General features: G+C 39.3%; 1 protein-coding gene across 5 annotated transcripts in view; it reads left to right on the top strand.

Annotated features, from left to right (window-relative positions):
• The window catches only part of CABIN1 (calcineurin binding protein 1), a 91,877-nt gene that overhangs the window by 8,325 nt on the left and 63,032 nt on the right, over positions 1 to 20,520 (top strand). For 3 of the 5 annotated variants that reach the window (XM_042865570.1, XM_042865567.1, XM_042865566.1), the window contains exons 16-27: positions 89 to 238; positions 991 to 1,179; positions 1,889 to 2,125; positions 2,882 to 3,035; positions 3,274 to 3,386; positions 6,885 to 7,046; positions 8,305 to 8,511; positions 8,862 to 9,007; positions 10,006 to 10,267; positions 11,621 to 11,881; positions 12,498 to 12,649; positions 13,162 to 13,340. In XM_042865570.1, coding sequence (XP_042721504.1) covers positions 89 to 238; positions 991 to 1,179; positions 1,889 to 2,125; positions 2,882 to 3,035; positions 3,274 to 3,386; positions 6,885 to 7,046; positions 8,305 to 8,511; positions 8,862 to 9,007; positions 10,006 to 10,267; positions 11,621 to 11,881; positions 12,498 to 12,649; positions 13,162 to 13,340 — 2,212 coding nt within the window. The remainder of the gene's footprint in view (positions 1 to 88; positions 239 to 990; positions 1,180 to 1,888; positions 2,126 to 2,881; positions 3,036 to 3,273; positions 3,387 to 6,884; positions 7,047 to 8,304; positions 8,512 to 8,861; positions 9,008 to 10,005; positions 10,268 to 11,620; positions 11,882 to 12,497; positions 12,650 to 13,161; positions 13,341 to 20,520) is intronic. The other 2 variants (XM_042865569.1, XM_042865568.1) reach the window with 1 other exon arrangement.

The following is a 20,520-nucleotide window of genomic DNA, read 5'->3' as shown; positions in this document are numbered from 1 at the left end:
TTTAAACATTTCATACATGCTTTGGAAAGCCATTCTGCAGACAGAACTCTATTTGTTACTGTTTTTTCCCCTCGCTGTACTTCTGTAGGGAGACATGGAACAGGCACTTGAAAACTATGATATTTGCACTGAAATGCTGCAGAGCTCCACGACAATGCAGCGTAAAGCTGGTGATGACAGCAGCATCGTAATACGATTACCTAATCTGCATGTTGATTCCATAGTTTCTTTAGAAGAGGTAAGAATTTGTTTGCAGGAATGTTTCTCCCTGTTTCACCCCTTTCATTCTTAAAGGTCAGTCTATGAAATGAGCTCTTTTGTGATGAAAGCTTACCTAGAATTTTGTCCTAGAATTTTTCTGAGAGTAAAGAAACAGTTTCATGGTTTAATGATGAAGTCATGGCCATTATTTCCTTTTCAAGAAGATACCTTTCAGATCTCTTGGTTTTGTGCAACTTGAGATTGTTTTTATGCAGAATAGAAAGGTTTTTCTATTAGAGGCACTGCATGTGCAGTGGTAGATTATTAAACCACTGTTTTATTTTCTGTTGTGTGAACATAACTTCCACTGATGGTTACATGAGTTTCCTTTTTCAGCAGTTGGTGTTTTCCACTTAGTAATTTTCATACACATTTGAATAAAAGGATATTGATTTTCCATTCTTTCTGTGGCTGTTCCAACACATTTGTGCAGTTGTGCCATCTTCACTTTGAAGTCCATCTGATGCACACATTCTTGCATAGAAGTGTGATTTGGGGGTTTGAGGCAAGAAAGTTTATTATTACACAACAGTTCCATACTGTATGATAATTAAAAGCATGTGAAACAGCTGAAATGTTACACAGTAAGAGTTTTCTTCCTGGTCTACATTCCTGGATGTAGCTGTGGAGTTAGCACAGCTTTATAGCTCAAACATTAGGTGAAAGGCGTCTACCTTTGTATGTGAAGACAAAATGGAGGTTGGATTGTGCCATGTGTGATATTTGCAGATTGATAAAAACCTAAAATCTCTGGAGAGATGCCAGTCTTTGGAAGAGATCCAGCGACTGTATGAGGCAGGGGATTATACTGCAGTGGTGCATCTGCTCCGCCCCACGTTATGCTTTAGTGGAAGAGTCAAACATCTGGAATTTGTGACATCCATACCAGAGAGACCGGCACAGCTGCTTCTCCTACAGGTTTGTTGGTGATTTACAGCCATTCAGAACCCAAAACTTTGAAAAAGCTACCTAGCATATGAATGATTTCATGGTGTAGTGTACCTGTCCTGCATGAATGACAAACCGTTGGTAGATAGATCCAGTATAACAGCTGCATCTGTAGTCCACATAATGCTGAAAATGTGTACAGATCACCTCAGCTGTGGTTGGAGCAGTCAGGTTTTCTGCTTGGGGAAAAATAATCACAAGAAAGACTGACACTGTTTTAGCTGGAATGAGCCAAATCTGACAGCCTCTTTGCAATCTCATTTACCTGAACTTGAGTATAAAGAAGCAGGAAGGTTGCTGTAGTACTGGCCTTGTAGTTGCTGTTCTGACATTTATGGAGTAATTAAGTGGTAGCACAAGAATATAAGCTGCATATGGGCAGAATTTATTAAACCTGTATGTATCGTATTCTTGGAAATGTGTATTTCATGCCTCTCTTATTCAAGTAGAAAATCAGTAATGATTTTTTGAAATTTATGTTCTACTGTATATTTGTCATCTAAGATCTGGACACCTCCTGTTGTCTTTTAGTGTCACATGTAAAGGTGTTTAAATTCAACTTAATTCAACTAAGTGTAACAAACTGTCTTATCTGTATAATGCGTACAGCCGCCTTCTGCTGTATTCAGTTTATTTTTTGTAAGAATATACCCTTTTTCCTTATATTTACATTCTCTAGGACTCTTTGCTCAAGCTGCAAGATTACAGGCAATGCTTTGAATGCTCAGAAGTTGCCTTGAATGAAGCAAGTCAGCAGATGATGAATATGACAGCAGCCTCTGCTAAAGAAGAGTGGGTTGCTACAGTAACACAGCTGCTCATAGGAATAGATAGTTCATTATCATCAGACAACAGCATCCTGAAAGAATCTTCTGTGACACCAAGCCTCGTTCGATTAACAACCAACCTGATTCAGGTAACCTTGATAAGAGTGGCTGCGTGTTGGCCTTCAGACATGAGTACAGCTGGCTGACCTGTTCACAGTGGTGTTTTGAGTTACAGTTTTGCTGGTGCAGTGGGAAAGAGGAACATTGCTGTTTTAATTTTCAAGTCAGCGTGTTAGAGAGGCACTAAGAGCACCTTTCTAGAATCAGGAACAGTAGGTGCCTTCAAATACAAAGCTGCCTGAAGGAATTAAAGAACAGTAGTAAAATAACCAAAGGAGCAAAACTCTTATGCTCTGTCATGGTGACAACTCTTATGCTCAATTAATGGTGAAAGTGGTGACAATGTGAAGACTTACTCAGCTGGCTGAGTGCATTTTGTAACTTGGTTCAGGTAAGTCATTCTTACTTGCTTAAATTATCGGTATCATGTCTGTTAATGATTCTGAGTGGTCTTTTCCAGTTGTTGTGCTTTATAGTTGTTGTATTTTCTTCTGTACATTTATTCACTTTGAAAAGTCTGAATGTGTTATTAACAGAGAGATAACTGGTTGGAAAATGGCTATGCAAGAGAAAAATGGTTGGGGAATTCTATTCTACCCTTTCCCATGCCAGCTGATCTTACTTGTAGGACTTCTTACCCCTATTCACTGTGAGAAGCTGAAGCTTAATTGAGGATTATTCCTATAGGGTAGAATGCATTATTAGCTTCAGGTTGTTCATTAAAGATTGACTCCTGACTCTTAATCTGTATCTTTTTGTGTGTGTAACACCTGTTTCTTTCTTAGATCATAGACTGCAGCATGGCAGTCCAGGAAGAACCCAAAGAACCGTATGTCTCCTCAGTTCTTCCATGGATCATCCTACACAGGATCATCCAGCATGAAGAAGATGCTTTTCGATCCCTTTGCTGCCAGCAGCAGCAGAACCAGGGAGAAGGAGGTAATTTTTTAAAATTCACTTCTATGTGTTGGAGCTGAACTTCTTTCCATCTTACTGTGGAATATAAATAAAAATTACTTACGTTTGACATCTCATCTGCTGACTGAAGGGAGTAGATGGATATGCAAATACAACATTCTTATCCCAGAGGCAACTTTTATGTTTTTGCACCAGATGCAGTGGGTGAAGTTAACTCAGTTCTGTACGACTAAAATATTTGCCAACTTCTTTCTTCTAGGTACTGATACTCCTATGCTGCCTTCTTCACTTATGCTGCTGAACACTGCTCATGAGTATTTGGGAAGAAGATCCTGGTGCTGCAACTCAGATGGTGCTCTTCTCAAGTTCTATGTAAGTGTTAGCATTGTACAGTATGGAAAAAAAAAAACCAACCCTCTGAAATTCATATGGGCAGCAGCCATCTCAAAACAGTTTATTAGATGATTGCATGGGTAATGTCTTCATGTTACAATGCGCTGCTGAGTCCACTTTTCTTCTGCAAAGCAGATCAGCCTTTGAGTCAGCGAAGTCTGAATAGTGAAGGTTTGCTTTTTGCACTCCCCTTTCCTTTGTTCTCCTTTTTAAACAGCACTTCTTGTCAGACAGGAGCTGGCTTTGGGTAACCACCTTTGTACTAAGCTAGAAAATGGTCTGCCATGCCTGGAGAACCATGAAGTGATTATACTGAGTACTTAGCCTGCTAGCAGTATGGTGTTTCAGTGTGATTTCTTCACAAAAAGGCAGGTCAAGAATCATGCTCACTTGTGTTCAGTAAGCGAAGTAATATTCAAAAGTCTTAATTGTGAGAACTTTGTGTTAAAGAACAACAAAGAACAGCACACGTAAGAAAAGTGGTGGCGTACCTTGGTGTTAGAATAAAAAAGTTAATTATCCATTTAATTCTCTAAAATCTGGCAAGTAATAGGCACGTACTCTTGAGTGTTGGTATAAAACTGAGAATAAACTTGAGCAGTTTATTTCCTGTCATAATTCCCATTCTTCTTTGGTCTTCTCACTGAGAAGAGTAATTGCTATCTTCCACTTCTGTTTTGCTTCTTGCACTGTTATTTTATTCTGCTCCTAGGATTTGGAGGAGGAGGAAGAATGGCAAGCAATCCGATAGCACTGTGCATCATTCACAAACTGAAAAAACTGTGGTGTTACATCTGCAAACGTGTAATCTAATGGGATTCCACTTTCATCTTAGTGATTCTAAAAAAGTTTTAGACTAGATGTATAGCTGCTCAATTCACAGAACAGAATTTGCCAAGAGTTACTTAAAGGTTGTGTGGTTTCCATTATAGATAAATATTATCTGGCATTCTAGAGAGTCTTTAAATGAAAATTCAGTTTTGAATTTTGCAGTTAAACTTATTTATTTCTTCTAAACTGTTAAAGGTTTGTAGGACATGATCTGTCCCCAGTTAGGCATCTGGGATGTTGCTGATCCCTCACAGTGCTGTTACCTGGATTTGGTCCTGGAGCTGTGATGTTTGATGTTGCTAAATTTGGTTATTTTGATTGTACCTGCCTTGGGTTTATACTGCAGACTGAAACAGGTAGTACTTCTGTTGCTTTTATGTTATGAGCTAAATGTAACTTCAGCTTATATTTACACATCTGATCTACTGAACAAAGATGATAATGAAGAGCTGCTTCAGTACTTCTCCCTGTGTCTCAAGGCTGTTCTTTGCTCTGTTGTTCAGATGAGTGTGTTATAAAATCTAATATGCTCCAGCAGTGTGTGTCTGGGCAGTAGCATTATTAGATGAAAGGAGTTACCTGCTCTCTGTTGACCTTTTCAGGATAATTCCTTGAGAAATCCCCCATGGCTAAAGTAGGATATTTCTAAACATGTTGCTATTTCCTTTTTCCCTCGGCATAGAAATTGAATTGCAGTCAGCTTTTTGCTGTCAGAGTACTGGCAGCCTGGGTTACCCTGGCTGTTGGCAGAACCCAAATAATACAGTGCTGTGGTGTTCAGTGGGCAGTGCTCTACAGGGATATTTCAGTGGCACTTTACAGATTCAGCTCGACTTCGTTGAGGCTTATTACCTTCAGCCACGAGAAAATGGTGATTAGTTCTGCATTGAGCCACTCGGGAATCTCTTCATTTCCCTTCTTGGCACTCCCTGGAGCTTATTAACTGCAGCTCAGTGCCAGACTCCATCTGCCTCTGTGTCTGAGCAGCAGCGTGGCCAGGCCAGTAATTTAGACAGCTGGGAAGGGTGGTGTGGAAAGCCTGAGGGGTTCTGCAGAGTGAGATCTCCCCGGCAGGGCTGGAGCTAATGAACAGTGCTGGAGCTGAGGCCAGTTCAGTGTGGTGCTGTTAGCTTATCTCTGCAGCCTTCTCTGCTCAGTCTCCCTGGAATTAGGAGCATAATGCTGTTACACCTGAGCTGCCTGTGCATGGATCTGCCTTTGGGTCCAGCGGGCTTCTCAGCTCAGGCACTGTGCTTCATGCAAATAGCTAACCTATTTCCAGGCTCAGGTTTGCCCTAAGTGCTGTGCAGCTGTAGTACTCCAAAGTGCCAAATCTAAACCGTACGGTGTGCCTGTATCCACAGCCTGGTCCATCTGATGCATGCCCTGTGAGCCTGGACAAACTACAGATAATTGAGAGCTGCAAATTTATTTACCACTGGATCTTCTCTAATGTCATCAAGTACCTTAAATGAGATCTTCAGTTTTCATTCTTAGGGCTGCCCGCTTTTTAAACTAAAGAATGAAATAGCATTATTTAGCACAGATATTCAGCTTTCAGAAACAATGTTTTGGAAGGATAAAGAAAGGAAAAAATGGAATGGAACAAATTATTTGGAGTGACAGCTTCAAGAATGCTGAATAGAAATGTGTCTTATAGACTGATACTCATTTTCTGGATGCGCTGAAAAACATTTTATTACATATAGTGCAGAAGATATGCAAGAAAATATATTAATACATGGTTAATTCCTTTGTTACTAAAAATTATTCTGGGGTACTGCTAAAAGGCACTCAAGAATGCAGGGGGTTGTTTTGAACACTCTTCAAATGATAATTCTGTTAGGGGTGTTAGATGTGATTTTGTTTGCAGCAGCAGGAACATCAGGCTTTTGTTGTCCTGTGGGCTTTGCATCTTCCTTCCCACTTATCTACACTTTCTTAAATTTCAAAAGCTGTTCACAAGTCCTTACAGGGAAAGTAGTGGAAATAAGGAGACTGCTGTGACTTGAAGGTGATTGCTGATGCTCAAAATGTCATTGAAGCATCTTCTAAGAATTAGCCTTGCTCTAATGCACTACCCTTAGTTCTCAGAGTTTTGCCTCAAAAAACGACAACAACCCAACCATACAAAACACCTCTTCTAGAAGTACTGTGGAAGTAGTAAGATCTTTTCTAGGGGTTGCAGATGGATGGAACATCTTACGTTTTCAATTTTTGACTGCAGAAAATCATGCAGAAGACACTGATGTCTGTGCATTGGAGCCTTCTCCTTGTGGTAGCCTGGCTTATTCACAGCATTGACAAACTGTAGTGTTCGTGTTCACCAAAGCAACTTGATGTGTAATGGGAAACTGAACAATCTTAACTAAGTCTAAAACATTAAGTTGATAACTACTTTTCTTGACTGAAAATAGAGTTCAAGAATTAATGTAGAGAACAGTGAAAGCACTTTTCTCACAGTTACAGTGCCATTTAAATTACTTGTGTGAGACTGGATTGTAGAAATATGGGGAATATTTGATTGTGTTTTGGGAGAAACGGGTTTCTTAGGCTGTTTTCAGCACATAACTCCAGACAACCAGGTAACTTAATACAAGCTTCAGATCTTAGATGACATTTTCATTGATATTTGTGATGTTGTAGGTGCAGGTACTCGAAAAAGAACTTGCAGCATCCACTTCTGAAGATACTCACCCATACAAAGAAGAGCTGGAAACAGCTTTGGAGCAATGTTTTTATTGTTTATATGGTTTTCCTAGCAAAAAAAGCAAAGCAAGGTATCTAGAAGAACATTCAGTACAGCAGGTAAGTTCTGTATTGCTTAATGTCAGTGAAACTTTCTGTGGTGCTGGAAGATGCAGCCTTGTTTGGTGTTAATGTACCTTAAGATACTTACAAAAAAGATTTTATATTATGTATGTGTATATGTGTGTGTGTATGTATAGTGTGTGTGTGTGTATATAAATTTGTTATTTTTACTTTCCTCTCCCCTCCTAAAACTTACGTATCTTGCATATTGTAGAAAACAAACTTTCCTTTCTAAAAAAAAAAAAAATAGTAGACTTGATTCCAAAGAGTCATGTTTGAAATGAAATGCTGGTGTTGTCTGACAGTAATTTGCTGTTTTGAAAGTACTGACAAACTGATTTTTATTGAGCCATGCCTTTCCTGTTTTCAACAGAGAAGGAGAAGTTTGAGGTTGAGAAGTGTAGAGAGGAAAATGAAAATGTCAGCTTATACGAAGAAAAACTTTAGCAGCCAACCTTGCTGTTAATGAAAAGTGGTACTGTTAAAAATACAACTTATTTTGTGAAATCCATGATGGAGAATATCTATTAGCTGTGTATCAGAAATATGCGAGATTCAGTTGAATTTGAGAGAAGAAAAACTACTGAGTGCCACATGAAAAGGGTTATAATGTTAAAGAAAGGACAGAAAAATTGAGATATCAGTCCTCCGCCTGAAACACTGATTTTTTGCTTATAAACCTCCAGATGAATTTATGGTTACCAAATGTAAGTGAGCATAAAATTAGAAATAAAAGTTACATTTTTACATCTGTTTGAAAACGTTCTCGCTGAAGTTGTTAAAAAGAAAATGGAGTTTTTAGTAGTACAGCTTCATGTACAAAGGCAAAATTTACTGTAAGGAGTAAGTTGAACAATAGAAGGAAAAAGCTTGGTCTAACAGGAGAGAACTGTATTAATAAAAATAATAGTTTGTCTAAACAAGTGGAGTGACTTTATTTTTCAGTGGCATACACTGAGTTGCAAATAAATGTTAGTCCTTTAATTGTGAAGCAGCAATGATGTACTTGAGAGCACCAGGTATTAGTAGTGATTTAATTGTAGGGAGGTTTAATTGTAGAATCATAGAATGGTTTAGGCTGGAGGGAACTTAAAGATATCTAGTTCCAACCTCCTGCCACGGGGGAGTCACAATTTGAGTCCTTCTAGAGTAACTTACTGTTTGGTAACTGGAGAAGTCATATAAGCTCCCTGTTAGTAGACAATGATTTTGGAATTGGAGATCATTTTGCCCCTCTCTTCTCCTCCCTCTTCAGGTGGATCTCACGTGGGAAGATGCCTTGTTCATGTTTGAATATTTTAAGCCTAAAACTCTTCCAGAATTTGACAGTTACAAAACCAGCACCGTTTCTGCTGACTTGGCCAACCTTTTAAAGAAGACTGCTACAATTGTTCCTCGGACAGACAAACCTATGCTGAGCCTGGATGCTGTGTCTGCCTACATCGAAGGAACGTGCAGCAAGGTATAATGAGTTGCTATAAAAACAGGCTTAAATTACTGCAGTGTTATTTTGGTGTTGATTTTCAGATAGTTAAGGGAACGATTTATTAAATAATACTGGATTTCCTTAGATAATTGCATTTGAGTGAAATCAGACACCTCCAAAGCTTCCGGTCTTGAAATTTAATATTGGTTAAATGGAGTCCATGTGACATGTAAGTGCTCTGTAAATCTGTGGAATATTTTCACTGTTTTCATATTCAGTACCTTCATGTGATGGAAAGACTACTTTCACTGTAAGGAAGAAGCAGAAGTTCAGCTCATTTAATATGGACATTTTATTAATCTTTATTATTAATTTATCATCTCCAGGCGCCATCTCTCCCAGATGGTGCAGACTATTCTCCACCAGTGGTGACTGAGTTGTATTACCTTCTGGCAGACTACCACTTCAAGAATAAAGAACAGTCCAAGGCCATCAAATTTTACATGCATGACATTTGCATTTGCCCAAACAGGTCGGTATTGTTGAATCCTGCTGCATGATATTCATTCTTTTCATTTATTTCAGAAATAGGAAAGCATAAAAAAGAAACTTTGTTTTTGTTTCAGGAGTTAAAAGCAAGCAACCCTGCTCTCTGTTGACCTCTTTTATTTGCCATGCTTAAGTATGGTACTTAGGTGATGTTTAAACTAAATCTGTTTCTTAGTGGCATCAAACTTACTGAAATACCACCAAGATTAAGCAATTTCATGTTAAAAATTGATTAAATCTTAGGGCTTGCCTATTGGATGTCAGCTATCATTTCAGTTCCCATTGTAGACCAATTTAAATGACAAAAAGTCCAGTTTAAATTACTTAAGAGGACTGTTTCTAAGTTCAGTCAGGTAACAGAGACAAGACGGAAGGTGAGGGCACAGAGCAATTTTACATGTGAAGTCTGTAGGGGAAATAGACACAGTTTAATGGTGTTGAATCTTCTGGTCTGGGAACTGGTTGGGAGATTGCTAGAACTTCAGCTTGCAACTTGATAAATTACAAAACAAAAAATCCAACACATTTCTCTGGAGTTTTGTAGATGTCACAAATAAATGGGAGTGCACTTTGACTTTTTTCTGTGACATTTTGTTGTTCAGAATTGTGAGAATGTTGTGATTTATTCCTTCAGTGTTAGAATCATGGTGGAAAAAAATAAACATTCCAGAACCATGAACCTCAGATGTTAATTTGAAGTTATGTGATAGGGGATCTATTGTGACAGTTGTCAGTAATATAAAAGCAGGGCAGGTTACTGAATGTTTACTTCAGAAAGCAATCTTTCTTAATTATTGAAATTTCTCAGTATGAATTTGTTCTTTGTGATATTTACGTTGGAAATAGTTGTGATGATAAAAGCTGTTCACAGTTCAGTCCAACAACTCAAAACGTCTGAATGGCTGCTGGCTGTGATGGCTTTGCCATTCAGCGCAGTGCGTGTGAGGAGGTTGTTGATACCTTATTTTCTTGCTTCCCTAGGTTTGATTCATGGGCAGGCATGGCTCTGGCTCGAGCAAGTCGTATTCAGGACAAGTTGAACTCTAACGAACTGAAAAGTGATGGCCCCATCTGGAAGCACTCTACTCCTGTCCTGAATTGCTTCAAGCGAGCCCTCGAGATCGACAGCTCTAACCTCTCCCTGTGGATAGAATATGGCACCATTTCTTATGCCCTGCATTCTTTTGCATCTCGACAGCTTAAGCAGTGGAAATCAGAACTCCCTCCTGAAGTTGTGCAGCAGGTGAGACTTAGTGTAGTGGGGACTTGTAAATCTTCTAAATGGCCTTTCCTGACACAATAACTTCAGTATTCACATGCTGCAGCATTTAGTAGCTCCCTACTGGCCTGAATGTTAGTAATATTGGAAATTCTAATTTTCATTCATAAAAGCAGTTGGCATCAAGTGCTGTTTAAAGAGTTTAGGGTTTCTGCTTTTTGTTGTTTCGTTTTTCTTTCTGTATAAAATTATTTTGAGCCCGATCTTTGAATTGTCTTTAGAAGTTAACTCACCTTTCCCAAAGGCTGTGTAAAGTTTTCCTTACCTTTCTGTAAGCGTCGTGCAACTTTCCCAGGAAAAAGTGAAACGTGTATGTGCTTAAGTAGTGAAAAGTTGTAATGAATTCATTAGTAATGAGCAATTGCAAAATACTCTTTCTGACCTTGGTGGAGTTGCAAGGAAAAATGTTTCGCCTGTCTTTTTGGACCAGTAAACCGAATTTCTGATTTAATTATTCTAACTCACAAATATTATGTAGCTCAGAATGTGTGGGAACAGAGTGGAAAAGAAACACTGCTACTGAGTGACTGTTGTGCTGTGAAACTTACTAGTGGTTGAACTGCAGAGAGTGGCACTGGAGCATACTTACTTACCAGGACAGTGCATTCACAGCACTGACGGGTCTTGCATCTCAGCTGCAGGTGTAACTGTTAGAGTTGCACTCCTTGTAGCTGCTTGTATGGCGTTTGACTCTGCACAAGAGGGTGATGTGAGCACATGTTCTAAAGGGGGGCAAGTGTTGTGTTGTGGTTGGCTTTTTTCCCCCAGTAATTATGCATGCAGTGGCATCTAACAGTACATATATACATACAGATAAGGGTTATTTGTTAATAACATCACAAAAGCTTCAAAACTACTCAGAAAATTAAGTATGATGCCTTATGTCTGTGTTCTGTTAAAGGTCTGCTCTTACTGTCTCGTGGCCTCTTGGCTACAAGGAGCTTGCTAGAGATTTTCAGGGATAGTGCTGAAGTTACTTGATGTTGTCAGATAAAAAGTACAATGCAGACCAACCATCTGAAGTTGTGGATTAAATCAGAATGTTTATTTAGCACTACTTGAATTAAAAAGTGCCTTTTTTTTTTTTTTTTTTTTAACCAAAGCTCTATTATTTTAAAAAATAAATTTGAACAATAGAATCTTCCTTCCAGGAATATACATTTTTCAGGATTGAGTTTCTCGTACGCAAAAGCTTGAAAATGCTTTAAATAATGTTCCTCATCTTTGAACTTTTCTGAGCAGGAGTGGTTTTTTTTAGCATTTTTCATTGTAGCCACAGTGAACTGATGTATTTCTCAATGCTTGATTCCATCTCAGATGGAAGAACGCCGAGACAGCATGTTGGAGACAGCCAAGCTGTGCTTCACGTCCGCATCTCGCTGCGAGGGGGACGGCGACGAAGAGGAGTGGCTTATTCACTACATGCTGGGAAAGATTGCTGAGAAACAGAAACAGCCTCCTGTTGTCTATCTGCTTCATTACAAGCAGGCAGGTCATTACCTGCACGAGGAGGCTGCCCGATATCCAAAGAAGATTCACTACCATAATCCACCAGAACTTGCCATGGAGGCGCTGGAGGTAAAAGGAGAAAGTGAAATACCTAGACTTGAAAGCAGTGTTCTGTACAAATAGCAAAGTACCAGTTATTAATGATTTATATTATGAAGCATGCAGAGCATAAATGGTGCCTTGCATCTGGCAACGTTTACAAGACTAACTTAGAGAATAAAGTGAAGTCTGTTATTCAGGCTGTTCCTGCTTTAAAGCCAGCTTGTATGTACAGTCTCAGTATTGGACAGTTTTCACTTTGCACACAGCACATTAATCAGGTTTGATCAAAATCCCAGTGAGTGTTTCACAAGGTTCTCATACCTGTGAGAGCAGAAGTTAATGCATGAATTGGAACCGTAGTGATAACGCCTCTGTTTTCCTTTGTGTGTGGTAAAAACAGGGCATCTGGATCATACCCATGACTTTGGCCTTGTCTGCTTTCACTGTTTTATTCTTTAGGGTGCATTTATTAAAATTTTCAAGTTTTCAGATTCTGTCATTAGCAAGCAAGGACACATTCTATTCAGATGAGTTAACATACAAGCTGACCATCATATACTGTTTACTGCAGTTGCTACAGTCTGTTTGTGATGTGCAGAGCTATGCATTCTCTAATGACTAAATGCACTTGGGTGTTTTCTAGGTGTACTTCCGACTTCATGCTTCCATTTTGAAACTTGTGGGGAAGCCAGATTCTGGAGTAGATGCAGAGATATTACTTAGCTTCATGAAAGAAGCTTCTGAGGGACCTTTTGCCAGGGGTGAGGAGAAGAACACCCCAAAAGCTGCAGAAAAGTAAGTGCTGATTGCTAGGAACATCATCAAAAGGCATGCTTGTAAACTGCTGAATAATGAACCATTAAAACGAAACCGAATGAAATACAGACCAAACCAAAGGAATAGATTTAATTCTAATATGTGCAGTATCAGGCACCGTGTATAGTCAGAAGGTCTTCTCAGTAATTGGTGCAGTGTAGATGGGAATGGAATAAAATGGAACAGCTTTGATCTTGTGATCTGGTTTGAAACTACTTTTATTTTTTTATTTTTATATCAACAATGAAAATTGCAAAAGCAAACACTTCTATTTTGAAGGTTAAGAGAGTTCAGTCCTCGTATTTTGTCATCCTGAAAACCAGGAGATAAATGTTCTACTGCTGGTAGGGAGCAGATGATCAAACTCCATTATTTAGAATTTTAGTAAGATTTGATAAATGTATTGGAAATGTCATAATGCAGTCTCTTTCCTTTCTTTGTATATGTTACTGATACGTTCATGCAAGTTTTTCTCCTCCTTGCTCTCCCAGGGAAAAAGCTTGCATGGTTGATGAAGACTCTCACTCTTCAGCTGGAACAGTGCCAGGCCCTGGGACTTCCCTGCCCTCATCCTCTGGTCCAGGTCTGACATCCCCACCTTACACAGCCACTCCAGTTGACCACGATTACGTCAAATGTAAAAAACCCTGTCAGCAGGCAACGCCGGACGGTACAGTCCCTGTTCTCAATACTGGCAGCACAGGGAGGTGCTTTAATCATGGGGGGTCTGACCTGAAATGATCAAACTGCTCATTTCAAGGAGGGTGATGGGTCTGTGGTATCACGGGCAATATTGATGCTTTATGAATTCGGTACTTTAAATAGAATCAATGTACAGTCAGAGCTTTCAATACAAAAGTCAAAGTTGTCACCTGCCACCGCTGACGCCTGTCATTTAGTCAAGATGGGGCTGTTGACAGGAGAATGCAGCTGCCTGAGTTTTCAGTAATCTTTTCTTGTTTCTGCAGAGCTAAATGTCTGAGCTTACTAGGGAAGACGTGGATTCAGTCTTTAGAAGACTGAATGCTCTGTCATTGCCTGTGTGAACTGACCAGGTGAAAATTTGAACGGTGGGTGAAACGAAACAAATTGCTCAAAAGCGAACCAAAACAATATGAAACAGTGTTTTACTTTTTTGAAGGAGGCAGATGGCAACTGTTTTGAATATATTGTGTATCAGCACGAAGTGATTTGCATGACAATCCAGTAGACTTCATCTTTTGATTTGTATCATTTGCAATGACTGGCTAGCAGCTCATCTTTACAGGTTATTGCCTTAGAGCAGCAGAAGGTAGGATGGTATCACAGCATTACTGAAGATTTTGCAATGTGTAGAATACAGAAGAAATTAAATTACTGCTTAAGTAATTTAACATTATTATTGGGCTAGGAATTTTATTCTCATTCTATTCTTCTGGTCGTTTGTATATCCATCTGGATCTATGAATATCAGCACTCAAGAAGGAGTAAAATAACTACAGTGTACAGCAGTGTTGATAAAATGTGGTAGGGCCCTGGAGAGGTGTTCTGCTTGATATGAATTTATTTGTGGAGGGTGGGATGCCTCCTGCTGTCAGTTTCTGAAGGACGGTCATTTGTGAACACCTTACATTGGCATAGTTTTGAAACAAATGTTCACATACCTGGAAACTCTGCAAGATGACTTTATTCCTTTGCCCCAACAGATAATTCTTGGTGAAACTGACAGAACTTCCTTCATTTCTTTCACTGAATTGAATATAGAAATATTCATTTTAGGCATGCTTGCATTTAAATCTGGATTAATTAATCAGACTCTCTTGATAACATACGTGATATGTTGGTGTACTGGTCAGACTTTTATGTCAGTTAGCCTCTTTTTGAAACAGCAAGAACAGAAGGAAGTAAATATTATTCCTAAACCATATTCCCTATAAGAAGCAGTTCTGACTAAGAAGACTGCATCTGCTCAGGTGCTGCAGACTTGAAGTGTCCCCAGGAGACAGCTAAGTTAGGTGAATTGTCCTATCCTTGTCAGTACATTTGCTCTCAGTGAGGTATTATGACTTTTGGCAGACTGACTGCCCAGTGGGGGCAAGGCTGGCTGCTTAGCAAAGCCTGAAGGTGCAAGCTAAGGAACATCTGCACCTGTTAGCACAGCAGTTCTTGGGGCTGCTAGCTTAGCCTGCCTAGGATTTAGCTTTGCTGCTGTCACAGCAATTCAAAGTGTCAGCTACTGAAAGAAGCAGAGTTAAGGGCATCTTTAGGAAGGCAGTGTGCATTTATGACGAGTAGAATTGGGAAGTACTGCATCATTCATTGTGTTTTGTAAGTTGCTGGCAAAACTAAACTCTGCATACAGCACATTGAAGGGCTCCAGGAAACTGAAATAATTGCCTTGGGGCTGCTGCAGACGGAAGGAGAGCTAACAGGCTGAGCAGTGCTTGGAAGCCTCCTGCTTTTGTGTTCTCACATATATTGTGCTTCTCTGCATTCATTTGCATTTTACTTACATTAAAATACATACTTCTGAAGTAAAATGCTCTTGACAGCTTACATATAATCACATCACTGAAAAAAACTGGTGCCTGCATTTCCATTGTACTGTTCCTAAAAATAGCAAGAAACTATCCATCATTTGACTACTCTAGACTTTCTTAACCATTCTGACAGTAATTGAAACTGCCTATATTGCTGTTCACGGGCTGGATAGTTTGGCCTGAAGTCAGCCTGGATGTTTATTCTTTCTGAGGCTTCACAATACTCTTATTTACTTTTGCAAAAGTAAATATCTCTTGTATCAATACTGTTGATCGTATGTGACAAACAGAACGAGAGCGCTATACAGATTCTTATTCACAAAGGAACAAGTAAGTACAGCCTGTGAAGTAACTGAACTTTGTTTTCCTCATGGCAGCTCCTAGTAGAGATCCTCCTCAAGGAGACAAGTACTGTCCAGTTGCAGCTTGCATTTAGTGGCTGACCAGCTGCTGTTATGTGTGCAAAGTAGGCAGCCTCCTTTCTCTTCTCCTGTCTTTCCATTCAGGATCCTTTCCTTCCTTCTGTTAATCCTGTCTTTTCTGTTGTCACTCCCTCCTGTTGCTGTTTTATAACTCTTCAAAATGAACACTTGCATTTGATAGTAGAAGCCTGAGACTTAATTTTTTATTTTTTTTATTTTCCAAGAGCAAACTGGGGAACAAGAAGAATCAGGAACTCAGTGGGGGCCCAGCTCATAGTTATTTATATCAGCTGGATTTGTGCAGTCATTAAAAACCAGTCGCACTACAGGCTTCAATCAGTTTTTCTAAATTTGGGGCTAAACATAAAAATTGGTAAGGAAAGCAAAGCAAAATAATAATAATAATAATCAGAGAAAGCAAGTTTCCAAACGTAGGCTAGAGGTTGTTGTGTGGTCTTTTTGCTGTAATATGCTGTTGTGGTGTTGATATTCAATTACAAATTATTGTGGTATGCAGATGATGTATTCAGTACTCATTGCTACTGCAGTGTTAAAACGTCGTATTGTTTAAGCCTCCATCCATGTCATGTAGTGTGTTGTGTGTAGTTAGATGTAATCATCCTTTTTGTGTTTGTCTTTGCCTGATTGCTTTTGCAACCAATATTGCCCGTGCTGCCTCTAACCTTTTTACAAATCTCTGTTCCCCAGGCATTCTCTTCCTGCTTTTACCTGTCACGGCTTGCTTTAAGTAATTGGCAAATCCTGCATGATAACCTCACTGGGAAAGGCTCCTTGCTTCATGCTGTGGGAGAAGTCTCCCTTCATAGTATGTTGGTCCTGTAATTCTGCAAATGTTACGAAGATGCAGTTTCTTGTATGAGGGGCTTCTCAGCATCCTGATGAGACAAAGGTGATCTCTGAGAAACTTCCTGCACGTAGGCTGTCTCATGTGAAAGTGAATAAGCTTCAAAGATGGGGTGGATATTTCTGTGCGTAAAAAGAACAAAGTCTGCACTGCACTTTGGAACATTAAAATCTAACTCTCGAAAATTCTATCTCTCCCACAGTTTGAAATGAAAGCTTCAGGTCTGCAATGCATATCCTATTCTGGTACATGGTACTGGATGTTCATGGGGACTGCATACTGGACTCCATGAATAATGAATCAGATCCAGTTTATTGCAGTGTGCTCCATTTTCACTTTTTCCCCAATTTAACCTCTTGCTGATTAGTGCTGCACTGTCAAAGAATCTGACCAAATGAACAGAAAACACTGATGAGGTTTTGCTGCATTGCATTTGAAAACAGTAATATAGGACTGCAAGTTACCAAAACACATTCAGTGATCAGTGTAGATGGACAAAACGTTGACTTTCATCTGATTCATTTTATTAGAAAACTCCCTTTATATGTTCAGGGGATTTGCTGTCCTCAAGAAATTAACCTGCTCCTATGCAAATCTTTGCAATTCTTTTGCTTTCAGTAATGTGCAAATGGCTTTGTAGAGTTGGATGTTGTCTCCTGTTATGGTAGAAACTGTTTCAGAAATGAGAATGGTCTGATGCATCATGTTTCTGACCACAGAGCAATGAAGAAAAATGTTCATATGTACATACAGAAGAAGGGAGGAGCTATGGTGTCAAGTGTGCAGGGTAAAGAGAGAGAATCTGTAGGTCTACAGCCTTGGAAGGAATCCACTTTATTTTTGCATGAGTGTGTATATCTATATATATTTAATACATAGTCATTTATCCATCTGCTCTGTGGCAGAAATTGTCTTTACTTTAAACTGAGCTTATGCATATGTAGGTCATTCCAAAGTAATGCCTCCTGTTGATTTCCATGAAAATTATAAGAGATACAAAGAGTGCAGTAACACTGTCTGACAGGACAAGTTTGCAGCTACAGAACATTTTTTTTCAGCATAGTTATCACTGTTAGCTCTGCACTTTTGCCAGTGATGAAAAAGAGCCTGTGTGCAATGCTTGTAAAAATCTGCACAGCTGAAATGTACCACCCACCCTCACATCCACTGCTGGCTCTCCATAAATGTTCACAAGTGCCAATGCTTGACAATGGGAGGCCATTTTTCCTCATGGAGGAATTTTATTTCACACCTTTGCTTCATTTGTGCTTCCACGTCAGTCATCATTCTATCAGACTGCCTCTCTGCTGCCATCTGCCACACAGCAGGGGCATGGATATTGGTGGGAAGGTTCAACCTCTACTGCTGTACCACCAGTATCCACCTCTGACTGTGTGGGCCAACAACATAAAATAGGAGGCATTACTTTTGGAACAGCCCTCCTACATAGCTTTTCAAAAAGAACCTTTCTCTGCCTCTTGTTTCTGGCTTTGGATGAGTAGCTGAATGTTTCTGACGTTTCCAGATTCCTTCTTGTTATGGCTGAGTATATGTAAGACATCATTCAGAAGAAGTCAGTTGTACCCTGTTGGCTCCCTAAGCCTTCCCCCACATTCAGAAATCCTCTCCCTTCCTCTTCTCATTTCAAAGAAGTTTCAAGGAATGGAGGACAGGCAACACAATTACAAAGCTGCATAGTAATTAATTGGCAAAGATGGAGTACCTTATTTATATTGGCATGGTAAAGCTGTACTTCAGCTCCCCTGAGAATAAATTATGTCAGTTTGTACCATGAGCTGATTTTATCTAGCTGGCATACTTAGCAGCAAGAGCTTTGTCATTAGAAGTGCACGTCTGCCTGTTCAGGTGGCTTACTTTAGCAGTTGCATTAAATTTTCTTTAATAACAGCAATAATTATTACAAAGTTATGATGTTCTTCTTAATGTCTGTCTTCCAAATGGACAAATATCAACAGCTGGGAATTAGCAACTACTTCTCACGTCTCACAGGTTGATGGTAATCTTAAGGGTCTTACCCTGCCTCGGTGCTTCTGTAATTCTTTCACTGCAGTGGTCTGAATAACACTAGTGAATATCTCTCTTAGCTACAGTCAGCTTTTCCCAGTGAATGGAAATATATACATACCTGAGGGACACGCAGCATCTGTATTTCTGAGCTAGGTAGAAGAGCACTGTTACAGGAAAAGTACTTTTTTATTATTATTGTTCCAGTGCTACTCTGTGCCACTGCAGCGAGTTCTGCATTACAAACTGTGGCATTGAGGTTAAAAGCCCATCTAGGATTACCTGACAAACCATGGCTCTTTGTCCACCTGTGCTTGAAAACCTTCAGCAATTCTGTTGCTTCTGTATGCTCTTCTTTAACTGCAAGTAGCAGTTAAACTTGAGATTCAGAAAAGCATGGGACTTTCTTGCTGCAATTAAAAGCTACTGCCTCTTCTGCTACACTCAGTGACTAAGGAGAGCAATTCTGTGTTTGGCAATCCTCCCCTAGTTGCTCCCTCTAGAGAAGAACTTCCCTGTAGTACATATATTTGAAGTATAACATCATATATCATATGAATTATAGTCCATCTTCTCATGCAGAGAGGTTAGTGTAATCTAGTGATCTGTTACTGGTCTAGCAGTTCTGGAATGACATTCTAACGCTTCATCTGTCATAACCCACGCATCAGAACTGACCTCCAAGCTTATGGCAAAATTTGGAAATCTGCAATTTTCTTTTTTCTTCCCTAATGAGTAATTCAGCCTTTTTACTACAGATGCAGAAACTTCCTTTAAAAATTATCAAGGGAGCTACTGTAAATGTTTTGCTGATGCCAGCTGGGAGTTCAGTGGTACCACAGAATGTTATTAAGGCTCTGTAAGTGAGTCACTGAAAGCTTGGCTGACCTCCCCTCAGAATCATTCTTTTCCAATTCATCCTGATTATATCTCTTCTGTAGAAAACTTGTCATCATTATCCAGCCATAAAGCTTCAAATTAAGGAACAAATACTCTTTCACCATTCTTTTTCAAGATAGGGTTTTATTAATATCAGTTAATTGAAAGGGAAGGTTTTCTTTGTGTTTTAGTGAAAAGCTGAAGAATTGTATCAAATGTGGTTTTGTTCTGCTGGAATCCTAATAAGGAAAATCTGACCTGCAAGCTAAAGGTCTGCAGAGGGATTTATACTGATAATGTAAATCCATCTCTGGCCCATAGCTCCCTTGAACATAAGTGATTTGGGTGGAAAAGGAGAAATGTAATTAAAAAGTCAGCTCATCTCAAGGGCCTTTGCTTTTTTAAATTTTCTTTCTTGATCATGTCAAGGAACTTAATGAATAAGAATGCAGTGGAAATACCTAGGCAATATATATTAGCATGTCTCTTTGTTAAGCTGTTTCTCTACCTTAAGCAGAAACTGGAAATTTATGTTTGGGGCTACAAATGTAAAGAGAATTGCCTATAATTTTGGTTGGACATGGAATTATGCTGGCACGATATTGCATAAAAGTGGCCATTTCCCATCTCAGTTGTGCAAGGTTGTCTCTGATAAACCTTGATGTAGAAGAACTTGGGTTATATCAGGCTGGTTTTGGATGTGGAGGGTTTTCTCTTGCCTGTTTGTTCTGAGTGTGAATTTTGTCCCCTGCAGCTGTGATCCTGTGCTAATTGTCTTGTGGTCTGTTGTTAGATTAGCAGCTTGGTTCTGACCATAACATTGTCAGCAACCACAGTGCACCACTCCACTCAGTTATTTCTGTCAAGGCAAATTCACCTCTACTCTTCTGTCTATTGCCTCAGTCAAAAGAGAAGTCTGAGAGCTTTCCTGTCTTATACTTAGCTCTTTGATGGGTCATTTGCCATAGCAAACCACCTTTCAGAATGTTTGCTGAACATCATCTAACACCTGCAGGATAGGTGGCATCAGTGATCATTCCTGTAAGTCTTTTTTTCCTCTCTAATGGTGCCAAGTTGTGTTCTTTTTTGCCCTTCACAAGTAATTTTTACTATTATTGTTATTCAGTTTTATTTTATCAG

The sequence above is a fragment of the Lagopus leucura genome, unplaced genomic scaffold, assembly GCF_019238085.1.
Source record: "Lagopus leucura isolate 7727_CA_CO unplaced genomic scaffold, USGS_WTPT01 Super-Scaffold_806, whole genome shotgun sequence".
NCBI lineage: Eukaryota > Metazoa > Chordata > Aves > Galliformes > Phasianidae > Lagopus > Lagopus leucura.
This window is presented reverse-complemented; position numbering and strand designations above follow the sequence as displayed.